The sequence below is a fragment of the Oryctolagus cuniculus genome, chromosome 13 (genome assembly GCF_964237555.1).
Source record: "Oryctolagus cuniculus chromosome 13, mOryCun1.1, whole genome shotgun sequence".
In the NCBI taxonomy this organism is placed as follows: domain Eukaryota; kingdom Metazoa; phylum Chordata; class Mammalia; order Lagomorpha; family Leporidae; genus Oryctolagus; species Oryctolagus cuniculus.
This window is the reverse complement of record NC_091444.1, coordinates 97,578,144-97,599,818: the sequence shown is the minus strand read 5'-3', so window position 1 is coordinate 97,599,818 and position 21,675 is coordinate 97,578,144. Positions and strand designations below refer to the sequence as shown.

At 44.6% G+C, this 21,675-nt stretch overlaps 1 protein-coding gene across 4 annotated transcripts in view; it reads right to left on the bottom strand.

Moving 5' to 3' along the window:
• Nucleotides 1-21,675, bottom strand: part of DIP2C (disco interacting protein 2 homolog C) — a 486,706-nt gene that overhangs the window by 90,392 nt on the left and 374,639 nt on the right. For all 4 annotated transcript variants that reach the window (XM_008249365.4, XM_008249367.4, XM_008249368.4 and 1 more), the window contains 2 exons: nucleotides 4,117-4,256; nucleotides 893-1,029 (listed from right to left, as the gene is read on the bottom strand). In XM_008249365.4, the coding sequence (XP_008247587.1) occupies nucleotides 893-1,029; nucleotides 4,117-4,256 (277 nt within the window). The remainder of the gene's footprint in view (nucleotides 1-892; nucleotides 1,030-4,116; nucleotides 4,257-21,675) is intronic.

Here is a 21,675-nt window from a genome sequence, read left to right as displayed (position 1 = left end):
GGTTCGAGACTTGGCCTGGGAAAGCAGTAGACGATGGCCCAAGTCCTTGGGTCCCTGTACCCGTGTGGGAGACCCAGAAGAAGCCCTTGGCTCCTGCCTTCGGATTGGCACAGCTCCAGGCATTGTGGCCAATTGGAGAGTGAACCAATGGAAGGAAGACCTCTCTCTCTCTCTCTCTCTGCAACTCTGACTCTCAAATAAATAAATAAATCTTAAAAAAAAAAATAAAAAGAAACACATCCCCAAATAATATAAACTTTCTTATGTGTAACTTAATCAAATATTGTGCGATTCCTAAGTCAAAGCATCACTTGGTACAAGGTTCTGAGAACTCTGCAAAGCACCACTGACCAACTGAGCCCATGATTTAACCTCTTAATGTCTCTGCTCACTGTGCTTCATACACACACGCTATAAACACCCGCACCACACACCCGCATAAACACAAGCTGTGCTGGTCTGCAGACCACTCAACACACACACACACATGCTTATGCCACTGAGATGATTTAACGTACAAATTTCTTCGTGTTCTCATAGAGTCACACTTGGCCACAAGGCAGAAAGGCCACGAAGAGGTGGCCACTTGTTCTCATGCATGTGCACATGTTTTTCCCTTGCTCACCTATCAGCTGGGACCAGCCTATTTTTAAGAAAGAGTGCTCATTCTTTTTGACGTTTGGATGTAAGGTCAGAAAAATGCATCTAAACCCAATGTATCAACAGCAATAAAAACAGTGGGAGAAAGAGCAACCACTTTAACTATTATGAATAATTTACTGAGAGATTATCATCTTAGGTTTCATGTCTATTTCTATGAAGAAGGCAATAAGCAGTGTGGAGATGAAACAGTGGAAAAGAGTTCATGGCAAAGGACTCTCCATCAACCTACCTCAAAGGTGTTCTTGGTCATGCCGGAGAGGCCGTAATACGATGTACCCGTGGCAACGGCGCACACACACAGCTCCCCAATTTCATCTGTTCTGCACAGCTGAGGAATCCCATCGGGTTTCACTGAACACATGATGGCTAAGAGCGAAACAGGAAAGCACAGCATGAGAGAGAGATTGGGGAGGGAGAGCCAAAGCAGAAGGCGAATGAACCAATACAGTCATATGACTGAAGACTTAAAGGCATAGAAATGGTATCTGCAGCAAAACCACACATGAGGGTTGTCATCAGGTACTCACGTTCCTAAAAAGGAGTCGTGATTTGTCACGTACTGGCAAACTATACAACGTCATAGTTGGGACATCAGTAAAACATTTCAATTGCTCTAATTTTTGTGTGTAAATCATATTTAAAGGGAACAACACTGACTGCCACTTAGGTTGTAGAGCTGACACTCAGAATAAAAGGGTTATTTTGCCGCACACCTATCCTCAAGCAAGATGAGAACAGCTTCCAGGATGCTACTGGAACACTGCAAATTAACAAGCAAAAATACAAAGCTTCTCAAAATTGACAGTGGCGGCCAAACCTCAGATGTCCGGTGGAAATTTTAATCCTTGATTTAAAATTCCCTTTAAAGTGAGTCCCTCAGAGGATGCTGGTTGAGTGTTTCAGCACATAATTGAACGTGGCTGAACTCTCACTAGCTTTGGCCACAAACACGTGGATGCTTTGCACACCTGCATCTACCACAAGCCACCACCGTAAACAGAAATCTGCCCGGGACACTGGGAGCCTACAGCTTTAGATGCGGTGTATTTAGTTCCAGGTGAACTGTTCAGAAAGGACTACCAGCCAGCCCCTGACTTGGACATACAGTGCCTAAGAGAAGGAATTACTGCAGTCAGGATGAATTGAGCCTCAAAGTAAGAAAGATTCATGATAAAATGATACTGAAATATTCTTCATCATCAGACTGATAAAAATAAAAAAAAATTGGTAACACATTGGGGAAAGGGTGTGGAGAAAGTGGATCTGTCATTCACCACTGGCAGGAGAACAAACCCTTACAGAATCTCCTGAAAGACAGTTCAGTACTATCCCAACTGTGTGCAGGTTCCCTTTGAGACAGAGATGCCATTTCTAGAGCTTTCTCTGAGGTCCTCGCCACACCTGCCCAAACTGAAGCACGCATGATGTCATTCATGGTGTCAGACTGCAGCATCAAGAGAGTGAAAGTCACTCACACAGAGAAAGTCTGAGTTAATTATGTGGTCCAACAATGTGATGCTGCCTGAAAAAAGAGTGAGTAAGCTCTTTATGCGCTAACAAGTGGACTTTATGATGGAACGCTCTGGGGGCTGGCGTTGTGGTGTAGCGAGTTATGATACCACCTATGACATTGTCATCCCATATGGATGCTGGTTTGGGTCCTGGCTGCTCCACTTCCCATCCAGCTCCCTGCTAATGCCTGGGAAAAGCAGTGGAAAATGATCCATGTGTTTAGGTCCCTGCCACCCATGTGGAAGACCCGGACGGAGTTCCTGGCTCCTGACTTTGGCCTTGCCCAGCCCTGGCTTTTGCAGCCATTTGGAGAGTGAACTAGTGGAGGAAAGATGATCTCCCCCTCTCTGTAACTCTGCCTTTCAAATCAAGAAATCTAATTTTTTAATAAAAAAAAGAACACATGAAGATGAATACAGAACTCTATTATGACATGAACAAAGTCAGAACCCAAGAAAGGCAATGCATAACCTTGCACACACGCACAGGGGCATGTGAGGTTCCAAGGCCTTTGGAGTGCTCCTGCAAGGAGCCCTGGGGATTCTCGGGGAGGCCTCCAGAGGGTGGAGGTTCTTCCACTGTGAATACGAAATCTTTTGAAGTTTTCACCATAGGGCTTATAATTTTTTAGAAACTTAAGGAAAAAAAATGTTTAACTGACATATAATGGTATGGATCTATTATTTATTTGAGAAATGCAGCCAAAGTGGCCTGGCTGAAGCTGGGAAGCTTGCAATAGGCCTGGGACATCCAGAAATTGGAAGCACTGGAAAGGGGAAACAAAGTTGCTGGGACAGTGAAGGGACAGTTTCCAGGAGGAAAAGGAGGAACAGAAACACTCATTAAGGTAAAGTTAGAATTAGAGGGGTATTGAGGACTGCGAATGCCAAGTCTGCCTTGATTTCTTTCATGCCCTAACCAGGGCAAGGAGGGAGGCAAGGTACCCTCTGGAGAAGCCTAGCCCAGCACACACCGCAGTGGAGGGGAACCGTGAGAAGTCCACGCTGTGGGATTCCACCTGGGAAGGAGGGCTTTCTGTCCACGAGACACCATCTCAGTACTGCATTGTGTCATAAGCTAAGATCCTGTCATAAGCTAGGGCGCTCCAAGTGTTGTTTGGAGATAACTAGAGCTGTTCACATGGGGCTGGGGCTATCTTACTCCATGAGCAAGACCGTACTCCAGGGCACTGAGGAGTTCAGAGGAAGGAGATACAGATGATGGATAGGGTGTTGCGTGAGAAGGAGCCCTGCTTCCATTCTGGCAGACAGAGATCAAGGAGTTAAAATGCTGACATACATGGTCCTGTGGGATGCAGAAGAGGGAAGAACATTCTGCAAATGAGGCAGCAACCTGGAGTCCTGTGCGTGGGTGCCCAGAGGTGTCCAACCAAGTGCACTATGTGGGAAGTTGGGGCCCTTTGACTGCTACAAGCAAACTTCTCTAATTCTACAGGCTCATGCTCCTGGTATTCACACGTTTGTGAAAAGCCTTTGATGCCTTTGGGAAAACTAGTGACCCAGCTTTGGTTGAGGTGCCACAATGACGGACAGGGAGCTGGCCCTCTGGGTTCTAGGAGCAGTCAGTCCAGGCCCCAGGAGGGACACAGAGCTGGCCCACAATGCTGTCATAAGGAAGGTGATCCTAGGGTCCCAGTGTACAAAGACACCCTTCCTCATCTTTGTGAATGCGCGTGGTTTTCTCTTATCAGGAGTGGAAGCATGGCCTTAAACACCGACACTTGATGGAGACTTCAGAGGATGAGACGCCGAGGGCTCAGTCTGAGAGCTCACACCAGTGGCACATGGTGATACGCAGGCAGAGAGAAACAGTGATGCGATGTTGGAAGCATCATCTCCTAACTGGCTGCGACTCCCAGGCCAGCACTAGGAGTGCTCACTTTAAACCCCACGGCGTCTGCTGCCCTTGCTCCGCACTCACCTCCAGGCATCACGAGGCCGACATCCTGCACCGTGAGCACCGACAGCTTCTCTTCCGAGTCCACACGGATGACGCCGTAGGTCAGCCCGTGCATAGAGAGCACGCCCCGGCCCGGGGGCTGGTTGCTGTCATCTGTCGGCCTGTAAGAGCAGTTCTGCTGTGAATACGTACAGCCAGACAAGGCACGCTGACTACAGATGTGCACGTCAGTTGACAGGCATTACATACACAGACAGGCAACCACAGTCAGGGCCAGAGGTGCCTCCGACTACCAGGCTGCTGCTGCCCCTGGTTCCTGCACTAAAGAATCCTCATTGCTCTGGTGATTCTACCCCAGAGTGGCCGGGATATTTACAAAACCCCCAGAACAGTGGAGACAATGCTCCTCTGCCATCCTGCCCCCGCCTGTAGGAACACCCGCTGGGACTGACTGATTCTCCTCACCCCAACCTTTAACTCCTGTTCTCTGCAAGGGTTGGGATTCTGGTTTTGCAAATGGCTGCAAAAGGAAAGTAACATCATGAAGAACCGAAGAACCTACACAAGACCAGCAAATAGCAATGGCAGAAATCCTGACTGCCCAGCCTCTGTTCTGATTCATACTGTCTAGGCTTATGTTCAATTTGATATCTAAGAATCTACAAGAGCCACCACTGTGGCACAGCGGGTTAAAGCTCTGGCCGGAAGCACCGGCATACCACTGGTGCTGGTTCTACTTCCGGCTGCTCCTCTTCCAATCCAGCTCTCTGCTATGGTTTGGGAAAGCTGTAGAAGACGGCCCAAGTCCTTGGGCCCCTGCACCCACAGGGGAGACCCAGAAGAGGCTCCTGGCTCCTAACTTTGGATCAGCTCAGCTCCAGCTGTTGCAGCCATCTGGGGAGTGAACCAGTGGACGGAAGACCTCTCTCTCTCTCTCTACCTCTCTCTGTAATTCTTTCAAATAAATAAAAAATAAATCTAAAATAAAAATCTACAGTAAGGGTCATGTGCTGCTATACTTTCTGGCTGCCAAGACAGGCTGTAAAATGCTTTGTGATTCTGAAGATGCGGGGTTTAGATACACAGCCTTCAAGAGACTGCTGTGCTCCCAGTCTGTCTCCCTTGCTGCCCACCAGCACCCGTGGTCTCGCCCTGCCCTGCCTTTGAACCTCTGCCCTCCCCTTGTCCTGGAGTACCCCATTCACTCCCACCTTGGGGCTTTGCCACTGGTTCTCAACCAGACCCAGCCAACGTGGAGCTAAGGGAAAGATCCCAACTCAGGCCAACATTATATTTGTTTTAGTAACTCCAGATAAAACAAACTTGAATGCTGCTTCTAAGACCTGAAAGTTGGACTGTGCATCTCAGTTTGTTGGCCATGCTGTCCTGGAATGTCCTTCCAGCAGACATCCATATGGTTCTCTCCCTCATCATCTCCAGGCGTTTGACCAATTATGGGGACATCTCATCACCTATCTGCCAAGTACAGACCATCTGACTACATCTGAGGCCTCCTCTTTCAGACTAACTTTCTTGTGAGCAGGCTGTTTTAGTGCTTTTCATTGCCCTTAGAATAACATCTAGCAATAAATATCTGCTAACTAAATTGGAGAATAAACTAAAATATTTCCAAGATCATGGATCTTACCCCTGAACTAAGCATTCTTCAGTGTGTACCTAAGTGAGAGATATGACTGAAATAAACATTAATTTATATTATTATACATATAATGACATTTTATAGTTTTCCACTTAAAAATCTTTAACATAGTTTTAATATATGAAAGACTATAAATCTAACTTTTTTGTTTCAAATACGTTAAGTTTATAATGATCCTAAACACATAAATTGGGCAGCGAAAAAGTTAAAAATTTGCAAAAGAATATCATTTGAATCAATTAACTGGTATTTTGTTTAAAAAAGGTCTGAAAACATAATTGTTCTATCTGTAAGATTAAAAGGGGTAGTGTTAACCAGATTGGTATTTTTTTTTAATAAAGTCTGCCTAAATAATAAAACCCACATTAAACTACCTGGACATGATGAGCTCAGAGCACTGGGATGTATATTTGTTCTCCAGGCCTCTTCTTTTCCAAAGACCCCAAGAAATCAAAACTTTGAAAAAAAATAGAGGGGTTCTCAGGGTTCCTGTCTCTTCAGCCCAGCACCGTGCTACACAAAGATTCAAAGTCAGAAACGATGAGCTGCACTATCTGTTGTGAGCTGAACTGTGGTCCCCTAAGAGATAACCCCTGCATCCGTGAACGTATTTGGAAACAGGGTCTTCACAGATAATAACCAAGTTAAGATGAGGTCATGCTGGATTAGGGAGAACTCGAAACCCAATTACGGGCGTCCTTACGAGAAGAGACAGAAGAAAGAAAAGACAGACAGAGCAGCAGGGACAATGCCACACGCACATGGGGAGGCAGACTGCAGTGATGCACCTGTTGGTGGTGCTGTGTTACAATGACCCTGGAGACCCATACACTGTCTTAGTAATAAAAACTAAAAGTACACTTATTTGCATTTTAAAAAGCCACTTGCCAGCAAAATGCTGGTGTAGTCATGAGGGGTCATTCCAAGCACAGGAAGATTCGGAGTATTGGTATACAGTGACAGGAAATCTACAACAGAGAACGCTGGAGGATAAAGTTTTTTTAAGACCCAATATGCATAGTTTGTCTTGATGGCCGGATCCTCTATTCTATGTCCAGTAATAGTTAATGAAAAGCAACATTAAAGAATGTAATGATTAAAAACCTAACATTATGGCCAGCGCCATGGCTCACTAGGCTAATTCTCTGCCTGCGGAGCTGGCACCCTGGGTTCTGGTCCCGGTTGGGGTGCTGGGTTCTGTCCTGGTTACTCCTCTTCCAGTCCAGCTCTCTGCTGTGGCCCGGGAAAGCAGTGGAAGATGGCCCAAGTGCTTGGGCCCTGCACCCGCATGGGAGACCAGGAGAAGCACCTGGCTCCTGGCTTCAGATCGGTGCAGCGCGCTGGTGCAATACACTGGCCATAGTGGCTATTTGGGGAGTGAACCAACAGAAGGAAGACCTTTCTCTCTGTCTCTCTCTCACTGACTAACTCTGCCTGTCAAAAAAAAAAAAAAAAGAAAAAAGAAAAAGAAAAAACCTAATGTTATAAGCTGCTATCAGAAATTCTCAACTATGTTTATAAACCCTAGTTACAAGCTTGAATATCTTCCCTTAAAAGCTAAATCAATGGCACTACTCGTGTATTGATTTGACCTACCACTATACACCTATATATGAAAGATTCCTTGGCTAGTCAGAGAACACTCTGACTCCTGTGTTCTTTTCCTTGCCGATTTGCAAATCATGTGTCAAAAGGCAGAGAGAGAAGCACGTGCGTTCCCACAGCGGGCAGCCTCATGGCCCCATCTCCATATACAATGGCATTCCTGGGTCTACCCTTAACTAGTCTGCAGGAGCTGGAGCTGCAGACGGCCTCCTCCCTCCAGATGACAAAGCGAATGCTCAGCTCGTGGTCTTCCTGTGCCTGAACTCCTACACACATGGACCTACATAAAACTCACAACGAACATACGCAAGTACTATATTCCCCCATCCTCGGACTACAAAGCTCAAGTGTACAAATGTTAACTTAGTTGCCCAAATGAGTGGTGGGGCTTGGTAGAATATGGACCCAGAGCACAGCGAAATGGCCAGACCATAATACCATATGTCTCCCTCCCTGACATCCCAAAACTCCCTGCCTCCAGCCCTGGGGCACACTCAGCATGTCTCAGTTAGCGGCAGTTTTCTTTCCACAAAAATCTAAAAGCCCATGCTATGAATGATCCCATTCTTAAGAACAAGGCAACCGCTGACAGAGAAAAGGGAAAGCCCTTGTTGATGTTCCATTACCCAATCCTACTCCCAGCCCCGCAGGTCACCACTACCAACACATTTATATGTAAAGGTACAGATGCTGTAATGTGCAGTAACAGATACGATATATGCATATGTAAACAATTTTCAAAGAAAATCTGAATCACAACATGCATGGTTTTCTGAACTGCTCTTTTCACCAGTATACCTGGAGATCTTTGTGTGTTTCAGTATCCGTATATACACACGTATGTAGACTGTGTTACCTACAAATGGCAATGCATTCATTTGTCTCAACTGGTAAACAGCATTCAGTAACAGCACTGTGTGATTATTTAATTCAACCTTTATCCAACCGGACATGTTTTGAGGAAATACACACCTGGAAAGAGAACAAAAGAGGCAGAAACCCTAAAAAAGGGCGTGTGCTGCGACACAGCAGTAAGCCACTGCAGGGTCCAGACACCTGCGGCCCACACTGCTCTGCATGGGTTTGAGACGTGCCTCCACTTCCAGCCCAGCTTCTTGCTAATGTGCACGCTGGGAGGCGGCAGGTGAGGGCTCAAGTATTTCCTGGGTAGAGTTCCAGGCTCCTTCAGCCTGGCCTAGCCCCAGCTATTGCAGGTATTCGGGGGAGTGACCTAGCAAATGGAAAATCTTTTGTCAGCTTCCAGATATGGGTCCAAGATGCAATGCTATACTCAGGCTGATGCAAGCCCACGTGTCTCACAAAGAACAGGAGTTACACAGTCATCGTAGCAATGTCCAGGAAGGGGAAAAATATGCAGCGGTGTATGATAGTGCGGAGATAGAGTGCGAAAAGGAGATTAAATATGACAATATTTACAGCCTCATGAGGAACACGCTCGATGACAAAGGGCTTCAGTCCAACAGTGTGTGCCACCATTTGTGTGTGAAGGCATGTCCTTCCTCTGTCAAGCACTCAACAGGCTGTTAGCTAATCTTGCTGTGTAACACCTGAAGCAGCAGCGAGGAGAAACTTCAATGAACACGCCTACGGTTTGCTTCCACGGACAGCACGCCCAGCCTGGCTGGACTCAACGTACAGGGACACAAAATAAATCCAGTAAACAACAGGTAGTTGGGATGATTTCCACTTCCAGGGTTTCACAGTGTAACCTCAACACATTTGCAAATCACAGTGCCACTTGTCATTCACTGAATCCTTTTGTACATAGGGGAAACAAAGGCTTCTCGTCTTCCATGGGCGATACACAATCAGGGATTCTCAGTTTAGGGACAAAGGTACATTTGGAAGGCACAGGCTTTGAGTTGTAGGTATCTATACTCTCCTCTTCCTCCATCTCTACTACTAATTACAGTGTTTCTATATAATTGATCACTACAGACAATGCATACAGTATTATTGTAGCAATGCTATTATTAACAACAGTGGCTAATATTTGTTGAATTCTTCCTGTAGACTAGCCATATTTTTCGTTATTTACTGTATGTGAGCCCATTTAACGCTCTCATAGGCCGATGATGTGGGTACTCCTATTATCTGCATTTCAGAAGCCCAAGTAGTGCTCAGGTTATGCAGTGAGCATACGAACAGCTGGGACAGGAACCCAGCAGGGAAAAATCTGAAACCCACTGGCGAACCATAGCACTTGACTCGAGATAGAGAGAAGGAACACAACAGGGCCCTCTTCTTGGAGGTCAGCAGCATCCTCCCATGGACACAGCACTGCACGCAGTACCAAAAAACCCTCCGGCCTAACACTGCTTCTGGGGCAAAATACATTTGATGTCCGAAGAAATCAGTGACAAGTTACAAGGCAATCAGCTGAGAGAGACAGAGAGGAAGAGCCTCCACTTCTGAACTGGTGACCAGAGAGATGGAAAGGAGGAGAATTTCTAGGTCAGTGGCTCAGCTGTTGTGGTGTCTGGTCACGGTCCACGACCAAAAGTCTTTTCCTTTAGGCAAATGTAAATGAGGTTTCGGGGGGCGAATAAACAACCAGACCCACAATGAAGAGGATCCCCATGATTCTTCCTTCTTCCTTGGGCTACTCTTTTAGAGCAGTAAAAGGGCCTCTGTAAATTAATAGTACTAGCCTGGTGAAGAATGGAAGGAAGCTGAGGTTCTATGCTTATTTTAACAGAACTAACAGTTAGCTTCGGGCACATTCCTGCAGCACATGGAGAAATTCAGTGAACAATGCGGATGGACCCTGCCGGGATGTTTCTTGTGATACAGACTTTCGAAACGCAACACGCAGCTACACTCAAGCCATGATATTCAAGAGAGAAAGACACCAGGTAAAAACAGCACACCCCAATATACTGAACGAGATATTAGTTCATTTGACGTCATTTGCTCCTTTCTCTCTGATAAGAGAAATACATGTCCACTTAAAAGCCAAAGAACCCAGGGCTGGTGTCATGGCATAGCCGCCATGACATGAACCATCCACTGGTTCACTCCCCAATTGGCCGCAATGGCCAGAGCTGCGCCAGGAGCCAGGAGCTTCCTCCGGGTCTCCCATGAGAGTGCAGGGGCCCAAGGACTTGGGCCATCTTCTACTGCTTTCTTAGCCCATAGCAGAGATCTGAAGTGAAGCAGCTGGGATTTGAACTGGTGCCCATATGGGATGCTGGCACTGCAGGCAGCAGCTTTACCCACTAAACCACAGTGCCGGCCCCTCAAAGCACTCCTTTTAAGAGCTATGTAATACAGAGAGTGAAATTTCTACCAATATTACCTTCCTGCTTACCAAGTTCAGTGCATAGGTTTTGAATTTCTTTCTTGATAAATCTACTTGTAGAAACTTAAATATATTTTGGTAGCAAAAATGAAAATGGGTAAGACCACATGAGTTGTTTGCAAGTTTGTCATTTGCAAGGCTCCCATTTCATGTCCAGTGGAAAGTTCTGGGTAGGAGCCCAAAGGGCCAGTTTCGGCTGGTGTAAGGCAGAGGGTTAGGCCACCTCCTTAGCTCTCTCCTCTGTGCACCTCAGGCTTGGCCCACACAAACTTGTCCCTACAGAACAGAATATACTCCTAAATGCAAGAGGTCAGGACCACTGAACCAGGATAATACAGGTGCTTTGTGCTTCAGTGATAATTCAAGGCTGCCCTCCTTTACACGCTTTTCATCTCTAAACTCTTCAGTGATTAAAGAAGTTTTGTCCAAAATCTCGATCATTACAATGTATTCTATGTTGTTATGTTTTAAAAATGATATTACAGGGGCCTGGCGCTGTGGTGTAGTGGGTAAAGCTGCCGCCTGCAGTGCCGGCATCTCAAATGGGTGCCAGTTAGTCCTGGCTGCCCCACTTCTGATCCAGCTCTCTGCCATAGCCTGGGAGAGCAGTGGAAGATGGCCCAAGCCCTTGGGGTCCTACACCCATGTGGGAGACCCCGGAAGAAGCTCCTGGCTTTGGATCGGCCCAGCTCCAGTGGTTGCAGCCATCCAGTCACTGGAAGACCTCTCTCTCTGCCTCTATGTAACTCTGCCTTTCAAAAAATAAATGTCTTTTTTAAAAAAATGAGATTACAAATCTCTGAGTCTCACTTTATTGAGCACTTAAAATTTTTTTTTAAGAGATATACCCTCTTCTGATTTTTTTTTTTTAATTTGGCAGGTAGAGTTACAGACAGTGAGAGAGAGAGAGAGACAGAGAGAAAGGAGAGGCAGAGAGAAAGGTCTTCCTTCCGTTGGTTCACTCCCTAAATGGCCACTAAGGCCGGCGCCATGCCGATCCGAAGCCAGGAACCAGGTGCTTCTTCCTGCTCTCCCATGCAGGTGAAGAGGCCCAAGCACTTGGGCCATCCTCCACTGCCCTCCCAGGCCACAGCAGAGAGCTGGACTGGAAGAGGAGCAAGTGGGACTAGAACCCGGAGCCCATATGGGATGCTGGCACCACAGGTGGAGGATTAGCCAAGTGAGCCTTGGCGCCAGCCCCTTAAAATTGTTCTTAAAAATTTCACTTCTATTCATGGACTGGTGTTAACTTTTTTTTTTTTTTTTTTGACAGGCAGAGTGGACAGTGAGAGAGAGACAGAGAGAAAGGCCTTCCTTTTCCGTTGGTTCACCCTCCAATGGCCACTGTGGCTGGCGCACCGCCCAGATCCGAAGGCAGGAGCCAGGTGCTTCTCCTGGTCTCCCACGCGGGTGCAGAGGCCCAAGCACTTGGGCCATCCTCCACTGCCCTCCCGGACCACAGCAGAGAGCTGGACTGGAAGAGGAGCAATCGGGACAGAATCCGGTGCCCCGACCGGGACTAGAACCCGGTAAGCCAGTGCCGCAGGCAGAGGATTAGCCTATTGAGCTGTGGCGCTGGCCTATTTTTTTTTTTCTTTTACTTTGGGGCACAGGTTGTTGTTGCAGGCAGAAATCACTTAATTTCACTTCAAAGGAGAGAAAGCTTAAGGGAATACACAGAACATAAGTGTGGAACCAGCTAAGATGAGATTACAGATAAGAAGACTTTAAGAGTGATTTGGGGGGCTGGTGCTGTGGAGTAGCAGGTAAAGCCGCCACCTGTGGTGCCAGCATCCCATATAGGAGTTGGTTAGAGTCCCGGCTGCTCCACTTCCCATCCAGCTCTCTGCTATGGCCTGGGAAAGCAGTAGAAAATGGCCCAAGTCCTTGGGCCCCTGAACCCACGTGGGAGACCCAGAAGAAGCTCCTGGCTCCTGATCAGCTCAGCTCTGGTCATTGCAGCCATTCGGGGAGTGAACCAGCAGATGGAAGGCCTCTCTCTCTCTCTCTCTCTCTTCCTCTGTAATTCAGATTTTCAAATAAATAAGTAAGTAAGTAAGTAAGTGATTTGAGGCCATCTGGGGAGTGAATCAGCAGATGGAATATCTCCATCTCTCTGTCTCTCCTTCTTTAAAAATAGTAGGAAATCCCAAGATGGCTGAATAGGGAAAAGTCATACTGATCCTGACTGGAAGAAGATAGCAGAAAATAAAAAGCAGAGGAAGGGCATGCCTGGGGGAGAACTGGAGAGAAGTTTGCAGGGGAAATTCTACAGAAAGGAGAGGAACCATGTGGAAAGCACACATGTGCAGTAGCGAGTGGGGACACCATCCACAACTTCTGCACCAGGAACTGGATGAGATGCCTGGTTCTGAGCAGGAGGTGAGAGCAGACGCAGCAGCCCGTGCCACTGGTGATACTGCCTGAAGCAGAGCCTTGTGGACCGCGCTGACTTTGAGTGCGGCCAGGAGCCCTAGCAGTGGGCAGGGTACCCACCTAATCCAGTAAAGGTAAAACATGTTTCTTTCTCCCCACCCTCCCACAAGGGTGCCTGGCAACTGGAGGGGAGAAATGCCATCTTGACACAGGTAAAGGCTGTGGCAGATCTCGTGTGTGTGACCAGGGGATTTTAGCAGAAGGAAAAATCCATGTTTCCCTTTGACTTTGAGTCTGGATGGGAGGGCTGACAGAGAGCTGAGGACCTACTTAGGATTGCAAGGTGCCCCCATCCTCTCGACGAATCAGAGGTTCAAGAGCTGAAACCATCAAGACAAAGAACCCACAGGCAGCTGGCTCTGGAAACAACCTTGCTCTCTCCATGGACTGGGCAGCCTCACAGGTAGAGAGGCTCCCCATGACTATGGGAGCCTTGCACAGTGTGAGTGTGGGAACATTGTGATTGAATGATAGGGTGTGGGTGTAGCTGGGTTTCTGGGCAAATACTGTATTTGGTGTCAGGGGCTCAGAGCACCCTGACTGCTTGAGATGGGTCTCTGCAGAGGGTTCGGTGTTCACACTGAAGACTATACAGATCCTTTGTGTGGTTCATGCACCAGCATGGCTGAGGGTTGTTCCCACTGTGGGCTAAACCCAGGCGTTGATCAACCTTAGAAGAGAGGAGGTGAGGCTATGATTACACCAACAGAAGTGATCACACACTCCATCCTGCAGACAAAACAGGAGACCTACCATGCCCAACTCAGGTGTCACCCTGGATTCTCCTCCCACCCTTTAGCACTGACTACAGCTCACTGGCCACATACAGAACACGCCTCTGAATATTCACTGAAGGAGCAGACACTCCACTAAGCCACAGAGGTGCAGTTTAAGATAAAATCCAACAGTGGGGAAAACCAGTAAGTGTTTCCATGAATGTCTAAAAATAAACCCAGAAATAGAAGAAACAAGAATAAGGAAGAAAACATGACTCCCCCCAAAAGAACATAACAATGCATCAACATCAGAGTGTGAAGACAGATTGATGGAATGCCTGAGAAGGAATTCAAAAGAATGATCACAGGATTACTCAGAAGCAAAGACAAGCATATTAATGATTAAAGAAATCCCTTCATAAGATGGATGAAAAATTTCCCTGTGAGATTAAGATATTTGAAGAGAAATCAAACTGAAATACTAGATATGAAGAATTCAATGTATCAAATAAAAATACAGTGGAAATTCTTAACAACAGGCTTGATGAGGCAGAAGAAATAATATATAAGCTAGAAGACATATCTTTGGAAAAAGAAGGGAGAAGAAGAAAGAAGGAGGAGGAAGGAAGGAGGAAGAGGAAGGAAGGAGGAGGAAGAAGGAAGAAGGAGGAAGAAGGAAGAAGAAAGAAGGAGGAGGAAGGAAGGAGGAGGAGGAGGAAGGAAGGGGGAGGAAGAAGGAAGAAGGAGGAAGAAGGAAGAAGAAAGAAGGAGGAGGAAGAAGGAGGAAGGAGGAAGAAGAAGAAGGAAAAAGAAGGAAGGAGGAGAAGGGGAGGAGAAGGGAAGGTGGAGGAAGAATGAAGAAGAAGGAACGAGGAGGAAGGAAGGGAGGAGGAGGAAGAAGGAGGAAGAAGGAAGGAGAAGAAGGAAATTAGACAGATTAAAAACAGTGTTGGAGATTCATGGGGTAAAATCAAGAGACCCAACACACAGGTGTTAGTGAAGGTGTGTAAAGAGAGAGTATATTAGAAGGCCTAGTAAGTGAAATAATTATAGAAAACTTCCCTAATTTGGAGAAAGAGATGTCCAAGCACATGAGGCACATATAACTCCTAATAGACTTGACCAGAGAAGGTCTTCAACATGACATATTGTAGTCAAACCTTCAACAGTAAAACATAAAGAAAAGATTTTAAAATGTGCATGAGAGAAATGCCAGATTACCTTCAGAAGATCTCCAATTAGACTGACATCTGATTTTTCATCAGAAACCCTACAGGCTAGGAGAGAATGGAGAGACACAGCCAAGTTAAAAAGAAAAAAAATGTCAATCCAGAACTGTACCCTGTAAAGCTCTCTCATTTATAAATGAAGGTGAAATAAAGATCTTCCATAACAAACAGAAATTGAAAGAATTTGGCACCACTCATGAAGCATTACAAATGATGCTTAAGGATGTGCTACACAGAGAAACACAGAAAGATAGTCACCCTTATGAAAGAATATGAAAGCAGAAAACCTCCTATTAGAGAGGAAATCCAAAGCAACCAATAGGAATATTTATGAAAAAATGGCAAGGACAAGTTGCTACTTTTCAGTAGTACCTTGAATGTAAATGGCCTAAATTCTCTAATTAAAAGACACAGACTGGCTGATAAAAAAAACCACACACTTCACCATCAAAGATACACATTGACTGAAAGTGAAAGGATAGAAAAAAAACTATTCCATGTTATCAGAAAGTAAAAAATGAGCAGGTATAGCCACCCTGAGATCAGACAAAATAGACTTTAACACAAAAACTGTTAGAAGAGACAAAGAAGGGCATTGTGTAATGATCAAGGCATTAATTCGACAGAAAGATGTAACTATAATAAATGTATATGCACTCAATGCCAAGGCACTTGGCTATTTTAAACAAATGTTAATGAGCCGGCGCCGTGGCTCAATAGGCTAATCCTCCACCTTGCGGTGCCGGCACACTGGGTTCTAGTCCTCCACCTTGCGGTGCCGGCACACTGGGTTCTAGTCCCGGTCAGGGCACCGGATTCTGTCCTGGTTGCCCCTCTTCCAGGCCAGCTCTCTGCTGTGGCCAGGGAGTGCAGTGGAGGATGGCCCAAGTCCTTGGGCCCTGCACCCCATGGGAGACCAGGAGAAGCACCTGGCTCCTGCCATCGGATCAGTGCGGTGTGCCGGCCACAGCGCGCCGACCGCGGAGGCCATTGGAGGGTGAACCAACGGCAAAAGGAAGACCTTTCTCTCTGTCTCTCTCTCTCACTGTCCACTCTGTCAAAAATAAAAAAAAAATGTTAATGAATATAAAAGGAGACATAAACTCCAATAGAATAGTAATGGGAAACTTCAACACTCCACTTTCAGCAATGGACAGGTCAACTAAACAGAAAATCAAAAAATAAACAACAGAGCTAATCTATACTATGGACCAAATGGACCTAACTGATATCCACAGAACATTTCATCCCACAGTCAAAGAACACACATTCTTCTCATCACTGTATAGAACTCTGTTTAGGATAGACCGTATGCTAGGTTATAAAGCTAGTCTCAGCAAATTCAAAAAAATTGAAATCATATCATGTATCTTTTCTGAACACAATGGAATGAAGCTGGAAATTAACAACTCAAGAATCTCTAGAAAATATATAAACACACGGAGACTGAACAACACACTCTTGAATGAACAGTGGGTCACATAAGAAATAAAAAAATTCCTGAAAATGAATGAAGAGGTCAATATAACATATTAAATTTATGGGAACAGAATAGAATCCTCAGAAATCAATCCACACATCTACAATCAACAAATCTTTGGTTGTAAGGAGGTAAAATCAGTCTCTTCAACAAATGGTGATGGGAAAATTTGATCTCCACGTGCAGAGTACGAAACAAGATCCCTATCTTAAACTTTACAGAAAAATCTACTCAAAATAGATCAAGGTTCTAAATCTACCACCTGATACCACTAAATCACTATAGGAGAACATTGGGGAAACTCTGCAAGACATTGGAATAGGCAAAGACTTCTTGGAAAAGATCTCAGAAGCATAGAAAACAGAAGCAAAAATAAACTAATGCGATTACTCTTACATCAAGATAAGAAGCTTTTGCACTGACAAAGAAATATTCAGCAAAGTGATAAGGCAAATGACTGAACAGGAGAAATTAACTGTAAACTATTCAACTGATAAAGGATTAACATCCAGAATCTATAAAGAGCTCAAGAAACTCAACAACAACAAAACAATCCAGTTAAGAAACGGGCAAAGGACTTGAACAGGCATTTTTTCTTTCTTTTCTTTTTTTTTTTTTTTTTTTTTGACAGGCAGAGTTAGACAGTGAGAGAGAGACACAGAGAAAGATCTTCCTTCCATTGGTTCACTCCCCAAATGGCCGCTATGGCCGGCGCGCTGTGCCAACCCGAAGCCAGGAGCCAGGTGCTTCTCCTGCTTTCCCATGCGGGTGCAGGGGCCCAAGGACCTGGGCCATCCTCCACTGCCTTCCCAGGCCACAGCAGAGAGCTGGACTGGAAGAGGAGCAACAGGGACAGAATCTGGCACCCCAACTGGGTCTAGAACCCAGATGCCGGCGCCACAGGCGGAGGATTAGCCTAGTGAGCTGTAGCGCCGGCCCAGGCATTTTTTCAAAAGAGGAAATTGAAATTGCCAACAGACATGTGACAAAATGCTCAGGATCACTAGCCATCAGGGAAATGCAAATGAAAACCACAATGAATTTCACCTCACTCCAGTGAGAATGGCTCTCATACAGAAGTCAACAAACAATAAATGCTGAGGAGGATGTGGGGAAAATATTCCCTAAACCAGTGTTGGTGGGAATGCAGACTTGTACAGCCATTGTGGAAGACAGTATGAATATTCCTCAGAAAGCTGAAAATAGATCTACCATAAGACTCAGCCATCCCACTCCTGGGAATTTACTCAAACCAAGTGAAATTAGCATATGAAAGAGTTGTTTGTACCCATATGTTAATTGTGGCTCAATTCACAATAGCTGAGATATGGAATTAACACTGATGCTCATCAACTGATAAACAAAATGTGGTATACAAACACTGTGGAATATTACTCAGCTGTAACAAAGGACAGAATCTTGTCTTTTACAACAAAATGGATATACCTGGAAACCATTATACTTGGTTAAATAAGCTAGTCCCCCAACAACAAATATATATTTTCCTGATCTGTGTTAAATAATAAAGTAAAAAAATGTAATATTTAATTATTTGCATTACAATCTGCTTAAAATTATTCCTGTGAATGAACTGTTGAGAGGAAATGGCTTACTATCTAAACGAATTGTTATCTTATAACCACATGGGAAATATTCAGATGTCACATTGTCATTGGTTCTATTTCTTGAAAGAAATTGTGAATTATTAATTGACAAAAAAACTGGATACGGGTGAAATGGTCATTTATACTTTTTATTATTGTTTACAGATGTTGTCTATATACCCACTGAACTAAGGTCTTTTTGCTTCTTACTAGTTAATTTCTTATTCAATGAAGTAGTAAGCCTTTTTACTATAATGTAAATTTAAAATGTTATCTCAAAAACTAAAAATGACAGAAAGGTAGAAGGAAAGAGGGGCAAGAAAGGGAGGGAGGAGGGGAACATCATTACATTCTCAGACTTGTATCTACAAATCATACTGAATCTGTTAGAAATTAATTAAAATTAAAATTAAAAAGTAAAAAAAAAAACATTTAATTTCAATACCATATGGGCATTTGATAGTGTAGTTTCTCCCTTTGGATGTCTTTTCGCTTGGTTTTCTCTCAGATTTCTAATTCCTTTGTTAGGAACTTCCAAGAAACGTAAAATGATTGTGGTGACAAGGTGGTATCTTTGTTATTCTCTGGAATTACCAATTTAATTATTATTATTTTATAAACTTATTACCAATTCATTGCTAAAGCATCTATGTTACTGAAATACTTAATTTAAAAGGTACTATTTTAAAAGCCAAAAAATATTTTAGTGCACTATCACAATGTAGCTTTAGAAAAATCCATTCCATCATGTATTCTAGAGATGAAAACAGTCTTAAATATTAGGCAAACCAGGGGCTTCTTGAAACCAGAAAATAGCTGCTTGGTATCATTTTTTAATTTTCCCACTTTCTGTAAATTTACTGATGAGTTTAGGCATAACAGATACATTATTTCTGCAATAGTCCCCATTCTACAACTAGTCTTGACAGAAAAAGGAAACACCGAGACTATTACGCAGGGGTGACAGTTTTGAACAGGAAAAAAAAAAAAAAAAAAAAAAAAAAGCCCTGCAAATGCTTGCTGTCTTGGTCGGTTTTCTGTTGCTGTAACTGAATATTACAGACTGGGTACTTCACGGAGAGCAGAGTTCACTGAGCTCGGGATTCCGGAGGCTGGGAAGTCCACCACTACGGAGCCAGCGCCTCGGGGAGGGGCTTCCTGCTGCACGTCCTGGCAGTGGGCATCAGTGCCCACATAGCAGGCATGCTAGCCGGAATCTCCCTTCCTCTTCTCATAAAGCCATGCATGCTATCTGGAGGGTGCACCCTACTGACCGTATCTATTGCTAATTTACCTCTCAAAGGCCTTGGCTATTCTGGGGATTAGGTTTCTAATGCAAGAATTCTCGGGGACATCCCTAAATCACAGCACTGCGTGAAAACAGAGATTACATAGGAAGTCAGAGCAGACTTCACCTCGGAACTGCATGCGTAGCTTCTTGCCACCACCTGGCTGACCCACAAGGAGGTGGACATGCACACAGACATGCTTGAAGGACACATACGAAGATGGGTGTGTCTCTCAACCCTGCTCATCAAGTTCTCTGATTCATGTTCTTAAAAAAAAAAACCCTCAAACATCCTACAACAAACACTGGTTATTCTGTTTTGGAGAAAGGTTCTTTTCTGAGGGCAATGCTGACGGGGCTAGCCCTAACAAGGACCTGCCTCTAGAAGTCTCCGCTGCACAGCTAGAAGACACACTCTCCCCGAAGCCTTGTGCCCCAGCCTACTCCCCACGCCAATCTGCTCCCCACAGTCCCCAGTGTGCCCACTGTACCCCAGAGGTACAGTGGAAGTACCTCTGCATGCTGCCCATTTATCAAGTGGGATCCTGGTGGCTTCACTGACTGCTTTTCCAATGCAGTCTCTTTGGTGAGAGAAGCATTCTGTGTTGCTTTCAAGAGAAGTGATGTTAGGGTAGTAATAAACCTCAAGGCCATGGGCACCACCCCATCAAGCCTGGTGCTGCAGATGGACCTGACCCTAAACCGCCTGGGAAGCTTCATTCATGGGCACAGGTGTCTATGCACAGCTCTATGGCAACCATGGTCCAAGCCCCCAGGCCATCTGAGTAGCTTTCACATAGAAAAAAAAAATGTAGATGCAGCTGGGGAATCTAACAGAGAACCACAAAGTGATAGATGTTCTAGAAAGGGCTAAAGGTCCACAAATAGTGAACAAATGCATCCGCAATTTTATCTTCACTGATTACCAGAGATAATTGACTATCATTTTTTTAATTAAGTAGACTGGAAGCCAAGCAAGCGATCGACGGCACTGAGCTGTTTACTGGAAGTTCAATCTCGTTTTCATTATCAGGGCAGAACAAACTGTCCCTGGAAGGTTATTAAAACACGGCACACGAATGCTTCACAATGTGACGGAAATGTCAATTCTCAAACCTTTCAAATGAGGGGTAACTCATCTCCTATAGGCCACTCTCTGCAACAGAATAGCAAAATTTAACACCCAAACACTTGTGGGCTTTTTCCCTGTAAAAATTCTAAGTGGAAAATAAAACAAGAGTTATAATGCCTCCCACATTAGACTTTACAAGGTCATTTAAGAAAACATCCATTTTTTTTGTTTGTTTACACCAAAATCTGCAAAATAGCTTCCTCAGATTCCCATTTAAAACACCTTTATAGAATACACTGAAGTTATATTTTTTGACTTAATATTCTGGCCTTTGATTTCTTATGCATTAAAACTGCACCTCAAGTCTTCAAGTATGTGTCAGGAACAAAGTAAGCACGTAAGATAAAACATAATATGAGTTTACATGCATTGGCTCATTTTCCAAAAATGAGAATTTGTCCCAACCTTTCTGTGGAACATAGTAATTCACATGAAACACCAGCATACAGGAAAATTTTTCTTATATTTGCATATTAAAGAAAACAACCCCAAGAAGAGTAAGTTGATAAAAATGCAAGTGTGCCAGCTGTTATCAAATTTACAAGAAAATGGACACAAATATAGACAATGAAACAATAGATTCTAAATTAAAGACTAGCATTCCTTTCTCTCCTAAAGATATTCACCACTGAAAGAGTTGTCACCTTAAGTCACCTCCAGGCACTTAGAGAATCAAAGTGTAATAGTTAATTATAAAAATTATCTTTTCATGGAACCCCCAGCATTCAACAATTTAAATATAAGTAATAGTTAAATAAAGAGATAGCACCTGTCTTGCTAAGACAGGAATGTGATCAAGACCCAAGGAAACCAATACAACAGGAAGCCTTGAGTTAAGTGCTATTTGTAAGTTCCATCACACTGTTACTCCTAATTCAGCTTAGGATATTCACATTGTAACTTTACCCTTTTCTGTCCCTCAGTTTGTTCTTGAATCTGACAGATGATGTCAATCAGAAACCTGGCACATTTGAGAGGCCCAGGGAAGTAAGTGGTCCTGGGGAGGGGCTGACGGGAGGCGAGCTGCAACCCGAGTGACCATTCCTCCTGACCGCAGACTGTGGTGGGGACATCAACGTCCATGCCTACCAAGCCAGGCGAGATGGTG